This window comes from Suricata suricatta, chromosome 5, assembly GCF_006229205.1.
Source record: "Suricata suricatta isolate VVHF042 chromosome 5, meerkat_22Aug2017_6uvM2_HiC, whole genome shotgun sequence".
NCBI lineage: Eukaryota > Metazoa > Chordata > Mammalia > Carnivora > Herpestidae > Suricata > Suricata suricatta.
The window spans coordinates 65,655,025-65,678,035 of record NC_043704.1 but is presented as its reverse complement, the minus strand read 5'-3'; the positions used below and the strand labels follow the sequence as shown (position 1 = coordinate 65,678,035).

General features: G+C 34.8%; 1 protein-coding gene across 3 annotated transcripts in view; it reads left to right on the top strand.

Annotated features, from left to right (window-relative positions):
- GSK3B (glycogen synthase kinase 3 beta) overlaps positions 1-23,011 on the top strand; it is a 210,366-nt gene that overhangs the window by 138,698 nt on the left and 48,657 nt on the right. For all 3 annotated transcript variants that reach the window (XM_029939394.1, XM_029939392.1, XM_029939393.1), the window contains exons 6-7: positions 2,477-2,583; positions 9,497-9,594. In XM_029939394.1, coding sequence (XP_029795254.1) covers positions 2,477-2,583; positions 9,497-9,594 — 205 coding nt within the window. The remainder of the gene's footprint in view (positions 1-2,476; positions 2,584-9,496; positions 9,595-23,011) is intronic.

Genomic DNA, 23,011 nt, shown 5'->3' with positions numbered 1-23,011 from the left:
TAACCTTAGTAGCAGTGGTTTCTTCCTTTTCCTCTGTAAATGAGTCTCTTAATCTCCTTTTCTGCAAATTTTTGTGCACTCTGCTTTCTTACAGTAATTCCTTAGTAATACTATATTGTGTAATAAAACTTCATCCTTTTTATCTTCATAATGTTCTGTATCTTGTACCTTTGATATACCTTTCAACTTGAAACTAAGTTTATATATTCATATAATTTAGTTAACTTTCTTCCCTAGATTAGTCTCTCTTCTCTCAATCCCTAAGACATTGCAACATACTTGAATTCTCTCCATTTTTTTATCCTCACATATTCTTACTTTTTAGCTCTTCATAGATATTGACCCATACCTCCTAATATCTCTATTCCAACCTCTTTCTAATACTTTTGTATCAACCTTTAAATTTTTAGGTTTAATATGAGATATATTTTCCACAATCTGTCTCTCAAGAGTGTCTTTAACAAACAAGCACATCTGATCTGTCAGGAGTTCATTCTCAGTCTCACAAGGGTGTGCTCCTTTATTCCATCCCCTTTTACAGTTCACTGATTTCAGATACCTATTGCAGGATTCAGCTCATTTTGCAGACTATAACTGTTCCCTCAACTATCAGAAAGGCTGAAGGATATCAAAACTGTTTTATGATGCTGGAAACAAAGCACTATTGCTTATTATCTGTAGAACAGACTGTGGAGATCAGTTGAGTATTACTGTCATAGGGTGTCTTCTGCACTGACAGTGACTGACTAGTATGAACTGTAAACAGAATGTGGAACATCAAGTTCAGTGGAGTTTCTGTTCTCACCAGTGTCAGAACACTGTTGCTCTGGACCTTTTTGTTGGGACATAGAAATTATTTTGTTCTAATGTATTTGGAATAGGAATTTCACTTGTGTGGTAATAGATCATTTTTAATAGTTCTGATAAATAACAAAGCTGCCTATTTTGTTTTTAATAGTTGGTTTGGGGCAAGTAGAATTTTTTATACACTTTAGATGCTTAGTGCCAGGTTGGTGGTAACTTGAAAAAACAGTATTATTCTCTTTCAGTAATTTTTTGCTGGATGAAGTAAGGCCTAGAAGTAAGTGAAGGGCTAGTTGGACTTTCTCAGAACTATTTGCAGTCACTTTACTGGATCCCCTTATTCTTGAGAGGGCGGGAAGTAACAGGAGCCTCACCTGAAGAGAGAGAAGGTAGCTTCATCAAATATTGAGGAAATCTACAAGCTGCAGGGTTTCTAACATTACCTTCTTTATCTTATAATGAATTTTCTGACTATATAATTGGTATCTGTCTTGTCTTAAAAATCCTTTATGTTATTTATTTTAAAAGGTTTTTATCAGTTAAAACTGAAAGGTATCTTAATTTTCATGCAGCCTAAAAACAAGGATGGATATTATTAATTTATAAAATTATTGCTGTGTATCAGTACTGGGGGAGAATGTTTAAAAATACTGCCTCCCACATTCAAATGTTGTAATGAAGGGAGAACAGGTTAAGCTAAGAGTTATTATTGACCAGAAATAAATGGAAGAAAAGAAAATCCAGACTTTGAAACCTTTAGGACTTTATGACTATTTTCATTTGTGTCTACTCTGATTTCCTATACTGTTACCTCAAAGTTTTCCCTTTCCTTGTTACTTACGTTCTTAGTATTTTGATTTTGTTTTTTGTATTTATTGCCTCTGTCTTTGCTATCATCATATGCCAAAATAGTTAGCTTCTACAGGAGTTTATTTCAGTGTATCTTCAAAAGATCTTGAGAGACATCTCAGAAGAAACTAATTTTAATTTAATGTTTAAAATACATGCCACAAAATATTTTGGAAGGAAAGTTGGATTAGAGAGCATGTAACTAAACTTAAGACAGGAGAGTTAGAATTCAGAGGCTGTGAATTATGTCCAAAAGTGGAGGGCCTGTCTTTTTTATTGGATAATGATTGTTTAGACAATAATAACGTGACGGACATAGTGGAAAAATAAAGTAGATTGGAATCTGTAAGCCTTGGAATATTCACTCTGGGGCAGAAGTCATATTAAAAGAGAGTGATCAATTTCTATTAAAAAAAATATGAGGTAAGAAGTATTCATTCTTACATTATAATCTGTTATTGTGCTTTTCAGTGGGTGGAGGTACTTCTTTTTCTGCCCTTCTTTCTTTGTATTTTACAAGTAGTATTTAAGGAAAAGAGGATTACAAGAAATTCAGCACTTATCATTTTATGACTATTTTTCCTTAGGTGAGAGTTGACAAATGCATTCTTTAAAAGCCACTGTTACTTTTTAAATACTATTATGTTAAAGCTGTTTCTTTTGTCAGATAACTACAGTTTAGATTTTCCTTTTTATATGTTGTGTGAATGAATTGTGTGAATCTTAGATAAATGGTCAGTGTTATGAATGATAGAAATTTAACTTCTCTTAAAGTTTAGACTTAGTTTTAAAAATTTCTTCTTTTTATTTATTTTTTTATTAGTGCAAAGCAGCTGGTCCGAGGAGAACCCAATGTTTCGTATATCTGTTCTCGGTACTATAGGGCACCAGAGTTGATCTTTGGAGCTACTGATTATACCTCTAGTATAGGTAAGTACTGAATATGAATATAATGGCTTATAATTATTACTTGCATCTTGTTTTTAGTAATTTAGTATTACTAAGCTATACTTTAACTTAAATGTAAAAATAAGAATGACCTAAAGTCTGTTTCTTCTTAAAGATGAATGTGGAAAATGCAAAATATTTTAAATTGCAGCATTTAAAATTTAAGATATATTTACTATTTTATTTTACACTTTCTATGATTTTTAGAATAATAAAGCTATTCTTTATGAGTGCCTGTTTCCATTATGATTACATTTGTTTTTAACCTAAAATTTCAAATTGATCCTGTATATCTTTTCTTTTTAAAAATTGTAATTCCTCTGAAATACTATGTTGACATTCCTGCTATGCTGTCCCAGTAGATTATTTAATTTTAAGTCAGGTCACAAAGTATAATTTTGATTCTTTCATTAGTTTGGCTAATGATTCTGATCCTGATTCTATAGAAGTCTTCACAAAATATCTTTAGTGATGGCACAAATTGAATAAGGACAGTTTTCTTCAGTCTTCAATGACCTCTTTACCCTATTTTAGCCCACTAATAGGAATGAACATAGAATACTGTCAGCTGGACATGAATAGTGACACTAAGAAAGGACAAGCAACTTTAGGCTAGGTGTGCAGGTAGAGGTCAAAGTTATTTTATTGTTATATACTGTCACTGAAGAGATTGTTATATACTGTCTCTGAAGAGAATTACTTAGTCCAAAAACAAACAAGAGCATGCATCTACCAACAAAACCAACCATGGTTACAGAAAATTAAGAAAAGCCAGATGTGAGCAGTTTTTGTCTTTCAATTCAAGTGGGAGGGGTGTCTGGGTGGCTCATTCAGTTGAGCATCATCAAACTCTTGATGTCAGCTCAGGTCATGATCCCAGGGACATAGGATAGAACCCTGCTTCGGGCTCTGCATTGAGCATGGAGCCTACTTTAGATTCATTTTCTCTCCTTCTCCCTTCCTCCCTCCCTCTCCCTCCCTCTCCCTTTCCCTCTCTCTCTCTCTCTTCCTCTCTCTCTCTCTCTCTTCCTCTCTCTCTCCCTCTCTCTCCTGCTCACATGTGTGCTCTCTCTAAAATTTACAAAAAATTTTTTAAATAGTAAAAATAACAAAAATACAAGTGGAAATTCTCTGATGAACACACACCTCTAGAGAGAAACATATTACCGTTTTTATTTTGCCAAAAGACAAAATGCCAAAGAGCAATTTGATTTGTGCCAAGAGGCCCACCGCTTTACCCACCGTTTCTTTACCCACCATTTGCACCACCAGTACCAATGTCAACACAGTGAAAAAAGTAGATAACATTTTTGTATTTTTATGGAAAATAGCTTTGCCCTTCAGGACCTCTGAAAAGGTCTAGGAAGCCCAGGACTCTTCAGACCATACTTTACGACTTGTTGCACTGGAAGACAGAGAATATAATGGTGTGGTGGCAGGAAGTACTGAAAGTTTCATCATAACTGAGTATTTTAAGGGGCAGATGAGAAACAGCAGAAAGGGTATTTTGATTGGAGTAGAACCTGATTTGAGTTCCAGGTTTGTTATGACTTAGCTAAGCTTTGAAGTGGAGATTGCTAACAGTTTTGCCTACCTTTCTGAGTGATTGTGAGGCTTAAATAAAATGTTAGTGAAAGTACTGTAGAAATGTCAGATGGTATTCATTTGTGGTATTTGTCAATTAGACTCTCCAGTAGAGCAAATTTAAGCCCTTTATCTTTGGAAATGTCATTGGATTTTCCAGCTTCTTTATATTTTATCCAAATATATGATACTGATCATTTGCATACCAGATATTGGGATGAATTGTACCAGGGTCACCTAAAATAAATGCCAGTTTGCTTCTTTTTAAAAAGTCATGACCATATCATCTGACTCATTAAGGCATGTTATAAACTTGTGACCTGCTTAAGAGTGCATTACTTTTATAAAGGTCCATGTGCCTAGCAGTTTTTTGAAATCATCTTGCCAGAAAAGAGCCTTTTAGCCTATTTTCTCTCTTAGGAATCACCTCTCTGGATAGTATGCATACCTGCTTTTCAGTAGCCTCTGTTGTATGGCTAAAGCCAGAATCTGACTTTCTAGACTTAGGACTCACCTCAGCTGAGGTCTTTTGAACCATAATAAACCTAGATTTGACCTCCCCCTTTTTTTTAAGTTTATTTATTCTGTGAGAGAGAGAGAGAGAGAGCACAAGCTAGGGAGGAGCATAAAGAGAGGATCCCACACAGGTTCTGCTGACACACGGCTCGAACTCCTGAACTGTGAGATCATGACTTGAGACAAAATCAAGAATCAGATGACCTCCCTTTTTAGGCTTGGATATTTCTTCTCATGACTCGGAGATTTATAAGCCAACAAAAACAAAAGTATTTAGTAGTATACTAATGCAGATATATTTTAGAAATATTTTTAACACTGTGTCTCCCTCTCTCTCTGTCCCTCTCCCACACGTGTTCTGTCTCCCTCTGTCTCTCAAAAATAAATAAATGTTAAAAATTTTAAAAAAAAACATTTTTAACAGTGATATTTGAAATGAAAGAATAGCTGGTTCTAGGTAGAGTATTGTCATGTTTAGATATAAGCAGGACTAAGTTTGATGGCTCTGATTGTTTTGTCTTGCTAAGACATGGCAGAGAACAAATGGCTTCTTCAGGACAAGGAATCTGTCAAGGAGGGCTCTTTTGGTGTTTGCAAAATAGGTGTCTTGGTTATTATTGCTTAGAACTGGACAAAATCAAGTTGAATTTCTTAAATAAATTTTTTCTCCTTATTTTACTAGGTCAGTAAAAAGTTAGTCACTGGAGCAGCGATTTCTAATCCCTTTTCGTAGTGCATCTAACCATATCATACCTTTGGAACTATTCTTTGTTCCCATGTCATTGACCATTCTTCTTTCCTGCTAGTAGATGAGAAAGCCCAGCAATGATTTATGTTCATCTCCTAAAGCACTTGATTGTTGGTTCATACAAATCCCAGGAATCTTAGGTGTCCAGAAACTAAAAATTAGCTTTTCCTTGCAGGAAGTCTTAATAATGGTAGAAATAAATAGAGTAACCATGTAATTTCTTATTTGGTAGTACTTTTAAGAGGGAAAGGGAATGCTATTAGTAAATATCCCAGGACAGTATGTCTAAACCAGGACTATCTTGGGTAAGCCAGGATTGTATACTTTAAATTATTTTTTAATTTGTTAATTAAATTTAGTAATAAATTATTAAAACTTACTAAATTATTTTAAAAGTTTGCTCTCAGGATTGAGGTAAAAGTGAATTATTTTGTCTTATTTCCTTACCTTAATGTATTTTAATTTTATAACAAAATAATTAACTGGCAGGCTCATATCTCACATTCCTATCCAAATTTGGACTTACCCCACCTTCATTTCTTTTCTTTCCTCAACTGCAGTTCCCATATTTCATTTTCTCTCCTCACTCATCCTGCTTGGTTTCCAACTCTGCTTGCTTTCGTATACCTTGATATGCATTCTCACATCTCTTGTTTTCCTTTGCTATCATGCAGCTCTTTAGCCTAACCTCCTTTCACTGGTACTTTTCTTTCTTTTGTTTTTTTAACACATGAAAAATTCATTTATTGAAAAACTAAGTCCAGAAAACTTCTAGTTGGCTAAAATAAGCAATGCACACTTAAATAAAGCATCCTCATACCAGATACTATAAATAGTCAGCTTCTTACCCAAATTACCACCTGGATATGCCATAATAATATCAGGATTTACATATTAACAATTAATGAATATATCTCTAATCTTAACCTTGACCTCTTCAAGGATTTCCCTTTTTTTTTTCCTGTCTTTTTTTAAAAGCCTTTATTTAAATTCCAGTTAGTTAACCTACAGTGTAATATTAGTTTCAGGTGCACAGTATGATTCCACTCTTTGGTATTACATCCAGTGCTCATCACAGGAAGTGCATTCCTTAATCCCCATCATCTACTTAACCCATCCTCCTACCCACCTCCTTTCTGGTAACCATCACTTTGTTCTCTATAATTAAGGGTCTGCTTCTAGGCTTGCCTCTCTATATATATTTTTTCCCTTTGCCCATTTGTTTTGTTTCTTAAATTACACATATGAGTGAAATCATATGGTATTTCTCTTTACTCAGACTTTAAGTTCACTTAGCATAACACTCTAGCTCCATCCATGTTGTTGCAGATGGCAAGATTTCACTCTTTTTTATGGCTGAGTAATATCTATCACATATATACCATATCATCTTTATCCATTCATTAAATGTCAGTGGTCACTTGGGCTGTTTCCATAATTTGGCTATTGTTGATAATACTGCTATAAACTTTGGGATGCGTGTCTCCCTTTGAACTAGTATTTTTGTATTCTTTAGATAAATACCTAGTAGTGTAATTGCTGGATCATAGGGTAGTTCTATATTTAACTTTTTAAGGAACCTCCATACTGTTTTACAGAATGGCTGCACCAGTTTGAATTCCTACCAATAGGGCAGTAGGGTTCCCCTCTCTCCACATCCTTGCCAACATCTGTTGTTTCTTGTGTTGTTGATTTAACCATTCTGACAACTATGAGGTGAGAGATCTCATTGTAGATTTGAGTTTTATTTCCCTGATGATGAGTGGTGTTGAGCATCTTTTCATGTTACCGTTCGCCATCTGTCTTCTGTGGAAAAATGTCTGTTCATGTCTTCTGCTCATTTTTGGTGTGTTGAGTTTGATAAGTTTTTTATAGATCTTGAATACTAATCCTTTATCAGATATGTCATTTGCGAATATCATCTCCTATGCTGTAGGCTGCCTTTTAGAGTTGTTGATTGTTTCCTTCGCTGTACAGAAGCTTCTTATTTTGATGAATTCCCAATAGTTGATTTTTGCTTTTTGTTTCCTTTGCCTCAGGAGACATATCTAGAAAGAATTTGCTATGGCAAATGTCAGAGAGGTTATTGTCTATGTTTTTCTCTAGGATTTTTGTGGTTTTAGGTCTTATTTTTAGATCTTTAATCCATTTTGAATTTATTTTTGTATTTGGTGTAAGAAAGTCAGTTTCATTATTTTGCATGTTGCTGTCCAGTTTTCCCAACACCATTTGTTGACAAGACTATCTTTTTCCCATTGCATGTTCTTTCCTGCTTTATTGAAGATTGACCATATTAGTTGCAGATTGTTTCCTGGATTTTCTGGTCTGTTTTGTTGATATGTGTCTGTTTTTGTGCCAGTACCATACTGTTTTGATCACTAAAGCTTTGTAATATAACTTGAAGCCAAAAATTGTGATGCTCCCAGCTTTGCTTTTCATTTTCAAGGTTGCTTTGGCTATTTGAGCTCTTTTGTGGTTCCATACATATTTTAGGATTATTTGTTCTAGCTCCGCAAAAAATGCTCGTGGTAGTTTGATAGGGATTGCATTAAATGTGTAGATTGCTTTGGGTAGTATAGACAGTACAGTGGTATTTGTTCTTCTGATCCATGAGCATGGAAAGTCTTTCCATATCTTTTTTTTTCCTCAGTGTCTAATAGTTTTCAAAGTACAGGTCTTTTTACCTCTTTGGTTAGGTTTATTTCTAGGTATCTTATGATTTTGGAGCAATTTTGAATGGAATTATTTCCTTAATTTCTTTTTCTGCTGTTTCATTATTGATATATAGAAGTGCAACAGATTTCTGGATGTGTTGATTTTGTATCCTGTGAGTTTACTGAATTCCTATATCAGTTCTAGCCATTTCTTTAGTGGAATCTCTTGGGTTTTCTATAGAGTATCATGTCATCTGCAAATGCTGAAAGTTTTACTTCTTCCTTGCCAATTTAGGTGCCTTTTATTTCTTTTTTTGTCTGATTGCTGAGGCCAGGACTTTCAGTATTATATTAGATAACAGTGGTGAGAGTAGTCATCCTGTCTTATTTCTGACCATAGAGGGAAAGCTCTATTTTTCCATATGTAGGATGATCTTAGCTATGGGTTTTTCATATATGGCCTTTATGATGCTGAGGTATGTTCCTCTAAACCTGCTTTGTTGAGGGTTTTTATCATGAATGGGTGTTGTAATTTGTGAGATGCTTAAATAACCATATGGTTCTTATTTTTTGTTTTATTAATGTGGTGTGATTTGTGAATATTGAACTACCCTTGGAACCCAGGAATAGATCCCACTTGATTGTGTTGAATTATTTTTTTTAATGTATTGTTGGGTTCAGTTTGTAGGATTTTATTGAGAATTTTTGCATCCATGTTCATCAGAGTTATTGGCCTGCAGGTCTCTTTTTTATTGGATTTTTTTTAATATGGTTTTGGCATCAGGGTAATATTGATCTCATAGAATAAATTTGGAAGTTTTTCTTCCTTTTCTGTTTTTTGATTTGTAAAATAAAATTCATCTATCTTTATATTTAAAAATGATTATATATTTAAGCACATTTTCCTGTCAATTGTATTACAACACAGAAGCCAACCATTTAACACTTAAAATTTTTTATCCAAGTATGTATTGGCCTAAAACCCTGTGCACAAGAGATTGAACGCTTGTTTGCGGCTCTTCTGTAAGCACTGCTAATGTACCTAGGTTGTGTCATTTTGACTTATTTTAGAAGTATGATATGTAAATAAGCATGCCTTATATTTGGGGGCTGTACTCCCCTGCCTTGGTTGTTGAAGATTTGAACATCTGATATTTGATAATTAAATAGACTTTTACCCTTTGTTGGAATTTTCTTCCCTGCTTTGTTTCCTCTTTGGTAAATTTAACACTTTAGGGATGGTTTAAGGACTTTTTTCTCTTGGTTTTGGATTGTGCACTTTTTGCATGTGATACTTATTCTGTGATCAGTGTAAAATTAGAAAATGTATACAAATAGTTTTCAGTGCATCTACAAGCATTGGTAACTAACTCTTGGCTTCTCTTTTCTACAGACGTATGGTCTGCAGGCTGTGTGTTGGCTGAGCTGTTGCTAGGACAACCAATATTTCCAGGGGACAGTGGTGTGGATCAATTGGTGGAAATAATCAAGGTGAGAAGTTTGAATCAGAGTTTTTGAACTGCAGTGAATTTTTCTTAAAAATTGAAAATTGAAAATCTCCCCAGAGTTCAATCCTCTAATCAATGAAAGAACCATCTTAGTTACATTCCTGACAGATGGATTTCCAGTATTTCCTTAAATACGTCCAGTATCAAATCACTACTTTGGAATTCAATCTGCTTTATACCTAGATAGTTTGACTTTAGTTTTTATTTGCTGAGCTGTAACTCCTCAGTAGCTTTTATCACTTGTACACAGAACTATGATGAAGTTACTAAAAAATCCTTGTACTTCATTTTCTAAAAATATGTTACTTTAGATAAGGTGATTTTGCAAGTATGGTTGAAGAGACCACTGTGTGGTCAAGAATCTTATCTATATTTTTTATGATTTACACCTGAGACCTCTGTAGTATATGCAGTCTTTCTGGGTAACCATCTTTCAGTTTCAAATTAAACTTTAACCTTTGTTCAGCAGATCTGCTTCCTTTCTGATTCTCACATTACATTCAGATCTGAGTTCAAATAGTTTGGTCTTTTTTTGTTTCAAAAAGGCCCGTTCCCCATTATTCAAATTGCTGTACCAATACAGCCTTTGGCAAACTTTTTCTTTGGAGGGCTAGATAAAATATTTTAGGCTTTATGGGCTGAAACACAAATCAGGGATGTCATGGAGATAGGCAACAAGAGAAAACAAATTTCTTCAAATTTTTCATTGAGGAACTTCAAAATATATTGAGTACAATTTTTTTTTTTTGTAATACAAGTCTACTCATGGGAGGAATGGAGTTCTTTTGACGGAGGGCTAAACCATTTCTCTTTATTAGGGTTCAAAGTTAGTATTCCCTGTCATCAAAATGTATCTGTATCATCATCATAATGATTATTTGTAAAATCAATTCTTAGTTTATAGACCACAAAAACAAGAGATTGGGCCTTAGTATGACCCCTACTATAGTGCAACCATTCAGCATTTCTTTATCTCCAGACTTGATGTACTTGAGCTCACCATATTATAATTCTCTGGGCATATTGCTATTCTGTTTGTCATTTATTTTTAGCTTATTCAAATTATGTTATTTTTCTTTATAGTTTAGAATCTTGTGATGATTTATTCTGTTTGTCAGTAATTTCTGTCCATATATGATACAAATGAAATTAGTCCTGAAGCTAGGTGACCATCTGTAATAAGTCCCTGTCTCATGCTTGCCATTGTATCTTATAAACTTTTATATCCAGAGCTTTTCTTACCACCACCATTATGGTCCTTTTAATTCATTTTTCACCTGGTATTGGTTTGTACTTTTTTAATAGACTTTAGTAGAAACTGTCACTTTGTTATTGATGGTTTAAGACTTTATTTTCATATAGGGCTTATTTAAGTTGTAAGTTAATCAATTTGTAGTGGACCAACTCTAAAATATGTGTTATCTTGTCATTTGCATTTATATGTAAGGAACCTAGTCACGACCTTATTGTATTTCCACGATCACTGTCTGTAGATGTTTTTAAGGTGATTTGAGATAAAGGAATTAGGATCCCAGGGCACTTTGGAATATCCAGCTTCTTGATCCCTTTTACAGTTTTAAGCATAACTGCCTTGTACTAGTTTGCTACCCATTTGGTGACTTGAAGTTATATATTACATTGAGATTAATAGACATGTGGTGGTATGTGTGAGTAGTATGTACTAAATCTCATTGCTTGGAGGTTAATAAGCAATGTATAGGTTTTGTGTATGTGTTTAGTATAGCTCTAAAATCCTGTTGATCTTGTATATTTGTTTTCTATATACTGAGTATCTGTGATGTTTCATTGACATAAAAATTTGTAGCTAATTCTGATGTAACTTTTATAGTTTTCCTGATCTAAGTTGTAAATCAGAAAAGAAGTTGTGTAGGTTAGCCTTTAAAGTTAAATGTTATTAAACACATTTTACAATTTAAACAGATACTGTCAGTATTGCTAATCAGGGCTTCAAGAATAGATTTGAATTTTCCATGAAAGTGATCTTATAGGTGCCTAATTCCATTCTCAGTTTTTTTGAGATAATATAGTAATGAGTCCTTATGGGAATTAGGGAATCTATAAAAATCTATTCTTTTCTGTTTTCTCCCTTTAAAATGTCATGATTGCTCTGAGTATCTTTAGGTAGGCTGACACCCAGTAAAAATGATACTCTTCTCTCAGCATTTGAGTTTATGCAAAAAGTGAACAATCATACAGCAAACTTCATATATTTTATATATGGTAGACTTGCCTCACTGTTTTATAAACTTACTGAATAGGAACTTTCTTTATTGTTATGTTTTATTATTCAATGGCATCAAAATAGTTTCCAATAAAGATTTAAGTTGAATTAAGCTGCAAGACCACTGTTCATTCATGAATTTGGAATTATCTAGGAGTTAATAAGAAAAGTTGTGATTGTGGTATATATTGTTTATTAACTTTTATTGGCTCAGATGTTCACACCAGTAATTTGTAGCATGAGTAACCCTGTTTTATAAACTGTGCTAACTTCATCTCTTTTTTTAAATATTTGTTTATTTTTGAGAGAGAAAGCACCCATGCAAGTGGTGAAGGGGACAGAGAGATCTCCTCTCTCCGTACCTTCTAATAAGGAGACTTTTGTAAAATATTTAGAATAAATCCAAGTATGCTATCTTACTCAAGTAAGTTAAAAGAATAAAGGAGAATGGAATTGAAAGTCTTGAAAAATAATTTCTAAGCCTGAAGAACACTTTCTGAGGTTGGTTTTATACATAGGACTGTTAGATCAGCAATTCATTATGCCAATTAACTTAAATATCCAGAAATGTTTGGATCTTCAAAATATTTGTAAAAAGAGAAATTCTGTCAGAGACTGCTAACATAAGATTCCCCCCCCTTCCTCAAATTCTTCCTTAACATACTGCTTAAGATAACCTCAAGAAATACCTGATGTGGGGGGCATTCAGCAGCCGACATCCTCAGGTCATGATTTCACGGTTCATGAGTTCAAGCCCTGCGTTGGACTCTGTGCTGACAGCTCAGAGCCTGGTGCTTCAGATTCTGTGTCTCCCTCTCTACCCCTCCCCTGCTTGCATGCTGTTTTTCTCTCTCAAAAATAAATAAACATTAAAAAAGAAAGAAAGAAATATTTGATGTGGTTTCAGATATCTGGTGACAAATAACATATTTGGGGAAAACCTCACAGACATAGGTCCCATGACATAGCATTGTCCTTTGACACCTCTGCCGTCAGTCATAGCAGTGGAGTTCTTTAGAAACTCTAGAAACTCAAGTCTCCTGAAGAGTTGGAGAAGGTAGTTTTTTATTAATGCCTATTACTTGTTTTATAATTATGCTTTTTTTCCTATGCTCAGTTCAGGAGACTGAGAAAACACACACACACAAATACAAAGAAAATAACAAAAGCAGCCACACAGTTCTGGCACATCATGAAAAATAACTTCTGTAAATATTTTTATATCCTTTTCTGGGCATATATATGTTTAAACAGAAATGCCATCTGTTTTATAGACTTCTTTTTACTAAATAAATTCAATTCATTTCATTTCTCACAAAAGTATATTTTGACTTAGTTATTTTTAAAAATGCATAGGTTCTATTGTATTATCGTACTCTGAATTACGTAATTGATTTTGAAAAGAATAACATAATGAAGGCAGTATGATATATTATTACCTTGAAAATAAATTACCTGATATATTTGGCTTTTCAAAGATTTGATTGTTACATTATATAAATGACAAATTTACCCCATACTCCCCAAATGGATTGAAGTTGAAGCAATCTATGAAGCTCTGGACCTGGGAATGCTGTAAATTTTACTAATAGTTTCTTTTCCTCTTCCAAATTCTGAAATACAAATTTCAAGTAAGGAAAGGTGAACTTCAGTGCAGAGCTCTGTTTCTGAATTAAAATATCACAAGAGGCCCCTGGATAGCTGAGTCGTTAAGCATCCAACTCGTGATTTCCGCACAGGTCATGATTTCATGGATTTTAAGAACAGGCCCCATGTCAGGCTCTGCGCTGACAGCCTGCTTCAGATTCATTCTCTCTCTCTTCTCCGCCACCACATCTCTCTCAAACTAAATAAACATTAAAAAAAAATATATCAAAAAACTGAAAGTTGGAAAGAAACCAATTATTGTGTAGAATTTCTAGTTTTAAATGAATTAAAGTTCTTAAAGATATGCTTTATTACATAAATATTTGCTTATGCTTAGTAATAATTTGACTATTGCTTTCTAATGGAAGAGTTTCAGAGCAGAATTGAAAAGTCCTGTTTTTTGATAGAATTTCAGTGGGCTCTCATAGTTTTAGTATCTAGCCTTTAAATTTGGATATATTTCTTTTAGAAAAACATGACATTAAACATATAGATACTTAAATTATTTGCAGTAATAAAATTATTATAAGGCAGTTAATTTATCTTCTAATAGAACTTTACTAAATTGTTTAATTTCTCTTAGCAATAATTACTCAGTTTAGATATCTGCGTAGCTCTTCCATAGGTAAGAGCTAATAAAATCTTTCCTCTAGTAGAAGTTTTATTTGAGAAATTTGAAAATAGGAAACAGTAAGATCCAAATAATCTTTTGATTAGGTGATTACAGCCCAGTAGGTGGACCTCATTTCTTACACCTATAAGTAGAGAAAGATTTGGAAGGAAAAGGATTTAGCAGTGGAGAGTGGGATTAAGGGAAGAGGGAAAGGAGCAGTTTTTCACTTTTTATTGTTCTGTGATGTTGATTTTTTGAAACAGTTGTTATTTTTATGCAGTCACAGAAACTAGGAAAACAGATGTTTTCAATTGTGCTGGAATCTTTTGTCAGTACACAAAAACAGTTAAGAGAACCCATTTTGTTACAAATGTTTGTCTAAATAGTTGTTTTCCTGGTCTTCCAATTTGACTGATGGCTGTAATATAGTTTAGACAAAGAGATCAGTGATTACTTGGTTCCTGAAAATCTTCATTTTCAAAAATTGGGAAACTGCTGCTAATCACAAAAGCTGACACTCGTTAAGACTTTACTCTGCACCAGACACTGAACTAAAACACTTTACACACATTACTACATTTAACCCTTACATTAATCCTAGAATGATGATGATGATGATGATGATGATGATGATTACGATGATTACCCCCACCATATCCTCGAGAGGTTGGGTGATAGAAAAATTTCTTTCTGATTCATCTTTAGCTAAATTGGTGTCCTCTGTTTATAGCTCTGGGGGGAAAATATGATCCTTAATTTCAACTTGATATCCAGAACCACTTGAGTGATATTTATCATATATTACTGTTAAAAAATGTGACCACAAACTAAAGGAAAAATCCCCTAAATTTTATTGTGATGAATATAGCATATCAGCTTGAGATGTCTTTGGACTAGGTCTAGTTGTGTTTCATTTAAAGGAATCAAAGTTATAATGGTGGATTTCTTTGCTTTCAAGTGTAGTTCAACCTTAACTTTCACCATCTTTGTTTAGCAAACATTTTAGATTTTCATTTATCCTGTCCCCATATTATGGCTTGTTCAACACCTGTATGTGTACACTCTCCTTTCCTGGCCTAACACTCTCACTGTCGAATAGTGTCTCAGACAGAGCTTTAAGATATTAATTAAATCAGAGTTTAAGAAGTATAAAAAATACTTTCCTAAGATTTAATGGATCCATGATGTGTCTTTACTAACATGCATTTGGAGTTTAATCCTATGTTACCTGGTGAAATTTCTTACGCAGTAGAGCTCTTTTGTTGTTCACAGACTGCAGGGACAATATATTAAATTTAATTGTCTTTTTTTTCCACTTTCCAGAACATGTAAGTACACCCTATTATACATTGTGGTATACACTTTTACTTGTAATATATATATATTATATGTAATATATAAACAGAGTATTTGATTGCTTAATTCATTTTTTATTGTTTAAATTCTTCCATGTTTGTTACTGACCAGAGCAGGAACTATTAAAACTTTTGGATCATGGACTACTTTGAAAATCTGTTTATAGCAATGGACTCTCCTCCAGAAAAATGGATACATACCAGAATTTTACGTACAATATCAGGTGATTCTTGAGCTTTCAAAGCTCATCCTGGAGCCCTATGGTAAATACCCCTAAACTAGTGTAGGTCACTATGGTTACACTTTGTAGTAACTGCCTGCAGTATAGGTATTACACATACAATATGAGATAAACATTTTTTGAAGTAAGTGAATGAATGAATAAAGGAGGCATTAAAGTAATTATTTTAATATAATTGCTCATCTGCCTTTTTACATTAAATAATGTTTTCTATAGACCAAAGAAAAACATCAGTTTTAACTTACTTCTATGAAACTTTATAGGCTGTACAGTAACTTAATCGTACTTGGTTATATCTCTGTACACTATGGGCATGTGTGCCCAGGCATAGAAAGTGGTTTCCTGGCAGTGTGATCTGGTTTATCTTTTGACTTGAGAATAATGGCATCCATTTGAAATCTTTTACTTTCTCCAAAACAACCAATGTAAGATCATTTAATAAGTTGCCAGTATATGTTTTACTTAAAGAGATATTTTCACACAAATGAAGTTTCATGACATTGTCACCTCAAAACTAATTTACTGATCGTCATATTGTAGGGTCTGAGTCAAAAGACCATTCATAGAATTATTCTTATTGGGTATAGTACCCTTTACTTAATAGCTGCACGTTCTTCAGCACATTTGCATTATTTTTATCTGGGGTAATCTCTAAAGTCTGTAAAGGGGCAGGTGAGAGATGGGACAGGAACAGAAATTTGTCAAGTTAACAGTATTCATAATCGAGACCCTGATTTCAAGACTGATGCTTTTACTGAGAACTCTCTGTTTCCTTTCTATTTATGTAAAAAAAAAATTTTTTTAGGGGCACCGGTTGAGCATCCAGCTTTGGCTCAGGTCATGATTCATGGGTTCCAGCCTCGCGTCGGGCTCTGTGCTGACAGCTCGCTCATTTATTTATTTTTGAGAGACAAAGAGAGACTGTGTGATCAGGGAAGGGGCGGAGAGAAAGGAACACACGGACTCTGAAGCAGACTCCAGGCTATGGGCTGCCAGCACAGAGCCCAACTTGGGGCTCGAACCCATGAACCGTGAGATCATCACCTGAGCCGAAGTTGGGCACTTAACTGACTGAGCCACCCAGGCGCCCATCTGTTTCCTTTTTAAAGCAAAGGTTAAAAGTTCTGAGACCAGTGATTCTTCACAGTTGAGCTGTGAAAAAAAATACAAAAAAACCTCTGGAATCACAGAGAGGGTTTATAGTTTATAAAAGCATACTGAATGCTATATTATAAAGCACAGGGCTATGTTTTATTGACACATATGGTACAAGGAAAACATGAAGAATATCTTTGTTGATTGTGTTACAAAGAACTATAGTGTCAGTGATTTGCAAAGGAAGCAAGAGTCGGATGCTGTGAATAAGATGTTTACATATCTCATAAGTGGTGTGCTATTTGTTAAGGTTTTTTTTTTTTTTTTTTGATGTTTATTTTTGAGAGAGACACTGAGCAGGGGAGGGTACAGAGAGAGGGAGACACAGAATCTGAAGCAGGCTCCAGCCTCTGAGCTGTCAGCACAGAGCCCACTGTGGGGTTTGAACCCACAAACCATAAGATCATGACCCAAGTTGAACTTGGAGACTTAACCAACTGAGCCACCAAGGTGCCCCAGGGAGTGTGCTATTTTTAAAATTACAAAAATAAAGTGGTTTCTTTTTTTTTACTGAATACATTCTGATACCACCCGCAACACAAACACACCCCTGCCATCCCTTTCTATTTTTATACTCCTTTGTTGAGCATACTACTTTGGTTGAGATTCACCTAGAAAAAAAGGTCTTTTGATGCCTGTGAATATGTATCAGCCAAGAATGACTGTTTTCCTTATATTCAATAGTTTGCTTAATCAAAATAATAGTTCCCTTTTTAGGGGGAGGAGGAGACTTATTTCCAAGTATAAAATTTTATTCAAGACATAAAGAATGAAGGTCAAAACAGTCTTTAAAAAGAATGAAATGGAGGAATTGCACTTCCCATTTTAGAAATTTATTATGTAACTGTAATTATCAGGACAAGTAAATATACAATGAAATAGTATTTGGCCATAAGAAAGAAGGAAATCTGCCATTTTAGAACATGGATGGACATTGAGGGCATTACCCCAACTGAGATAAGCCTGACAGAGAAAGACAAATACTGCATGATATCAATTATATGTAAAATCCAACAAAAGAAGGAAAAAAGGCAAAGCCTAGAAAGTATTTGCCAAGGGCTGGGAAGTGAGGGGAAATGAGGAAAGGTTGTAAAGGGTACAGAAGCTGTAAAATGAGTAAGGTCTAAGGATCTAATGTAAAATATGGCAACTATAGTTGATAACACTGAATTATTTAATTGAAATTGGCAAAGGGAGTGGAACTTATATGCTCTCACCAAAGGAAAAAAGAAAAATGTGCGATAATGTAGACATTAATTAACTAGATGGTGGGAATCCTTTCACAATGTATATGCACATCAGATCACTATGTTGTACACTTTTCATGTCTTACAGTTTTTTTAGTTATACTTCAATCATGGTAAATAAATAAATGACATAGTGACACAAGTATAGCCCTATAGATCAAATAGAATTGAGAGTCCAGAAGGAAACCTGTACATTTATGGTCATTTGGTATATGACAGGGGTTCCAGTTTATTGGGGGAAAGTATAGTCTTTTTAGAGCTTAGAACTGAATATCCATACACAAAAAAGTGAGGTTGGACTGCTACCTCACACCATATTACAAAATTTAACTCAAAATCGATCAAAGACCTAACTGCAAGAGCCACAACTGTAAAACTCTTAGAAGGAAATCTTTGTGACCTTCAATTAAGCAGTGGTTTCTTAGCTATGATACAGTGAAAAAAGAGATACAGTGAAATTCATCAAAATTAAAAATTTTGTGCTTAGGGGCACCTGGGTGGCTCAGTCAGTTAAGCGTCTGGCTTTGGCTTAGGTCATGACCTCACGGTTGGTGGTTTGAGTCCCGCTTTGGGCTCTGTGCTGACAGCTCAGAGCCTGGAGCCTGCTTCAGATTCTGTGTCTCCCTCTCTCGCTGACCCTCCCCTGCTCGCACTGTCTCTCTGTCTCTCAAAAATAAATAAAAAGCATTAAAAAAAAGTTAAAAAAAATTTGGGCTTAAAAAAAGTTAAAAACCCACAGAATGGGAGAAAATTTTTACAAATCATATGTATTATAAAGGACATATTTAGAATATATAAGGAACAAGTACAACTCAACAGTAAAGACAGCCCAATAAAAAATGGACAAAGGGTTTGAATAAACATTTCTCTAAAGAGATACGGATGGCCAGCAAGTACAAGAAAAGATGCCTAACATCACTACTTTTTAGAGAAATGCAAATCAGTACCATAATGAATACTACATCACATTCGCTAGGATAGCTAGAATAAAAAGACACACAATAGCTAGTGTTGAAGATGTGGAGAGATTGTAACACTCCTACATTGCTGGTGGGATTGTAAAATGGTGAAAACCAAAAAGTTTTTACATGTTAAATATGTTTAAAATATTAGACATAGAAGGACCATATGAGCCAGCAGTTCCATTCATAGGTTTATAACTCCGAAAATTGAAAACACATTCCACACCTGTGTTTGTACATGTGTACAAACTTGTATATACATGCTCGTAGTAACATTATATATAGCCAAAAAGTGGAAACATTGCAAATGTCCACCAGCCGATGAATGGTTAAAGAAAATGTCAAGCAGAAAAATCCACACATTATAAGATTCCATTTGTATGAAATGCTCAGAGTAAAATACCTGTAAGGATAGAAAGTAGATTAGTGGTTGTCAGGAGCTTGGGAGGATTGGGAATGGGAGTAGTTGTTCTTAGGCACAGGATTTCATCTTGAGGTGAAGAACACGTTATACAATTAGATGGCAGTGGTGTTTGTACATTTTTGGGAATATACTAACAAACCACTGAGTTATATAGGAGTTAATTTCATGATATATGAAGTATATCTCAATAAAAATATTATTTTTTGTCAGTTGCCTATTAGTTTTTTTTTTTCATTGTTTCCTTTGCAGTACAGAAGCTTTTTATCTTGATGAGGTCCCAATAGTTTTTTGTTTGTTTGTTTGTTTGTTTGTTGTTCTTGATTCCTTTGCCTTTGGGGATGTGTCAAGTAGAAAATTGCTGCAATTGAGGTCAAGGAGGCTATTACCTGCTTTCTCCTCTAGGGTTTTGATGGTTTCCTGTCTCACATTCAGGTCTTTTAACCATTTTGAGTTTATTTTTGTGAATGGTGTAAGAAAGTGGTCTAATTTCATTCTTCTACATGTTGCTGTTCAGCTCTCCCAGTACTACCTGCTAAGGAGGCAGTCGTTTTTCCATTGGATACTTTTTCCTGCTTTGTCAAAGATTAATTGGCCCTACACTTGTGGGTCCAGTTCTGGGCTCTCTATTCTATTCCATTGGTCTGTTTGTCTGTTTTTGCACCAATACCATACTGTCTTGATGATGACAGCTTTGTAGTAAAGGCTAAAGTCTGGAATTGTGATGCCTCCCCATGGGAAGGGGAAAGGCCGGGGGAAGAGTTGGGGAGAGGGAGTGAGGCAAATCATGAGAGACTTTCAAATGCTGAACACAAACAGGGCTGAAGCAGGAGGGGGGAAGGGAAAGGGGGTGATGGTCATAGAGAGGGGCATTTGTGGGGAAGAGTACTGGGTGTTATATGGAAACCAACTTGGTAATGAACTATATAAAAATATTTTTTAAGATGATATTTTTTAAAAAGATAAGAATGAGGGCATCTACCTATGAAACTGTTGATAAGGTAGCTTTGTTGTTACTCTGATCATACTTTTACAAAGGACTCTAGAAGACTTCTCATAATATTTATCCATCTACCCCCAGGCTCCCAGAAAGCAGTGGAGGGAACAGATCAGCTGACAGATAGTGCGAGAGTGAATGGACTAGAGCGTGGACACATAAAGGGACCCTCCTGCACTAGTTCCCCTTCCTTAAGCTAAAAATTGTAACTAGATAGGTTGTTTAGTTTTGTTCAAATAACGTGGCAACTTGCTGCCCTTTTCGGTGAGGTTCCTAATGGGATTTAAAACTTGTGCTGCTGCTATTACAGCTTTTTATTCCTGCCTTTTGGAAATTGGAAGAAAACCCTAAGAGAAAAACATTGCATTATAAAAACAAGGTTTCTTATATGAAAATTTCAATCATATATTCCGGGAAGAGGTAGAAATTGCATAAGAACTACATATGTTGAAAGTTAAGTATTGTAGCTACCTGTGTCTAAAAAGGAAAACCTATAAATTGTAGGGAAATACCAGAAAGAATAACATTTTATACAAGTTTTCTTGGAATGCAAATGTAAAGTAGTAATTCCAATGTCATTAATACTGATAGTTTGAAATAGAATAGCTCGGTGACATGTTTTCTAGAAGTTTTAGAGACATTTGTCAACCTTATGGTGTAGGCAGCCAAACCTGAGAGTTCTCCAAACTGAAAAACACTTCTTTTCAGAAAGAAGTGAAGATGTTTCATTGTTAACCATGCTGCATATAATCTCTCTTGCTTCTGTGTGATTCCATTTTTATCCACTTATTTAAAAGACTTTATTATATATAGGCCAGGCTGTGAATCCCTTTTATCTTTCAGGGTGCATACCACTTTAACTACTAGTAATGTTTTTGTTAGGTGATGGACTAGAACATAGAGGGTCCTTGCCCTCAAGGAGTTCAGAGACTAAGAGAAAGAGGGGAATAACTGAGGGCAGTGGAGTAAGGCAGGTAGGTATTACCCAGAAGTCTGGGCAGAGTGCAAAAGCAGCATTCAATTTGGAGGGAGTGCTCTCTGGAAAGGTATCATGGAACAGGTAACTCTTGAGCTGAATCTTGAAGCAAGGGAGGTATTCACCATTTAGAGAAAGGAAGGAAATGGAGGACATGTGTGTGAATTTGGACAAAGACACTTAGTGAAATTGGGTATGTTAATGTGTTTATAGTTTGAATTTAAAGTTCTGAATGGTGGGTATAGTAGAATAGGAGTTTACTGGGTCAGAGAAGGCTGGAGGTATGGGCGGTGGCCAGACCACATTAGCCTGTAGTAGGAAGCCGCTGCAGGATTTTAGGCAGAAGAGTGACAACTTTTATTTCACCCTTGCTTTTAAGGTTGCAAGTGCAGCATTCTACTGCTGAAGTGTGGCGACCTCTGGTGTTGAGCTATTAAAAATAAAACTGAAAGAAATGTATTTCATACTTTTGTCAGATGATTCTTGGCTTTATTTCTTTGAAGAAATCAATCATATCCTAATTTGATATTTATCAGTGTCTGGGTACATTTGTAGCTAATGAGTGAGAAAATGTTACAACAAATGTGGATGGAACTGGGTGCAGATGAAGGGATTGATTTAATCAGGAACAGTATCCCCAAAGCAATGTGGCCAACTTAACTCTGATTCTTTGGATCCCTTCACCACCTTACCCCTCATGATCTAGCATGGTGGGCCAAAGAAAAGGTGCTTTTTTAAAATAAATGGAGAGGTCTTAATCTAATAATAGATAACTGAGAATACATAAACTCGTAACAGTAGTGTGATAATTTTTAACATCTCCCCCACCTTTTTTAATTGGATGAACTATCATAGAAAGTACATAAAACGTTTATGTGTGTTTCATTTCCTCTAAGTCATGGAACTCAGTTTTTAGGAAATCCAGAATTATTTTTTCTTCTTAAAGTATATCATTAGTCTAAAAGTTTTGGGGGAAAGTATTTTTCTTTTAAAATTCAAGGGAATTTGAAGAGTTGATTTGTGTCTGAGTTGATAAGGTACATTTCAGACATTCTTTTTTAATCTATAAAATGAAAAGGCTCAGTTTATATAATTTCAAATTCCAACTGTATAATTGAGGTGGAGTAAATCAGGTAGAAATATATACTCTGCATATAATAAAACTGAATATAAAACCTAAAGATATACTAAAATAGAAATAGGATAGTCAGTTTGTTGAATGTCCTCTGTGTTTATTGTACTGATTGCAGAGAGTGATGCATTTAGAATCTTTGCTCTTTATAATTTGTCATTTGCCTTTCAGCCGTTAGCACTGCTATCCCTCCATTATCCAGTTCTTAGTCTCTGTTCCCAGTCAGCTGTTACTATTATCCAAATCAGGCTCTTTTCCACTTCAGACCTATCATGCATAGAATGTGCATCTGATTCGTTTGCTTCCTAGACTCCTTAAGTAGAAACAGCTCTTGTCTTTTCTTTCAGAACTTTCCTGAACCCCTTCCTCACTCTAGAGCAGGGTGGCACTTTTGCCTCACACTTATATCTA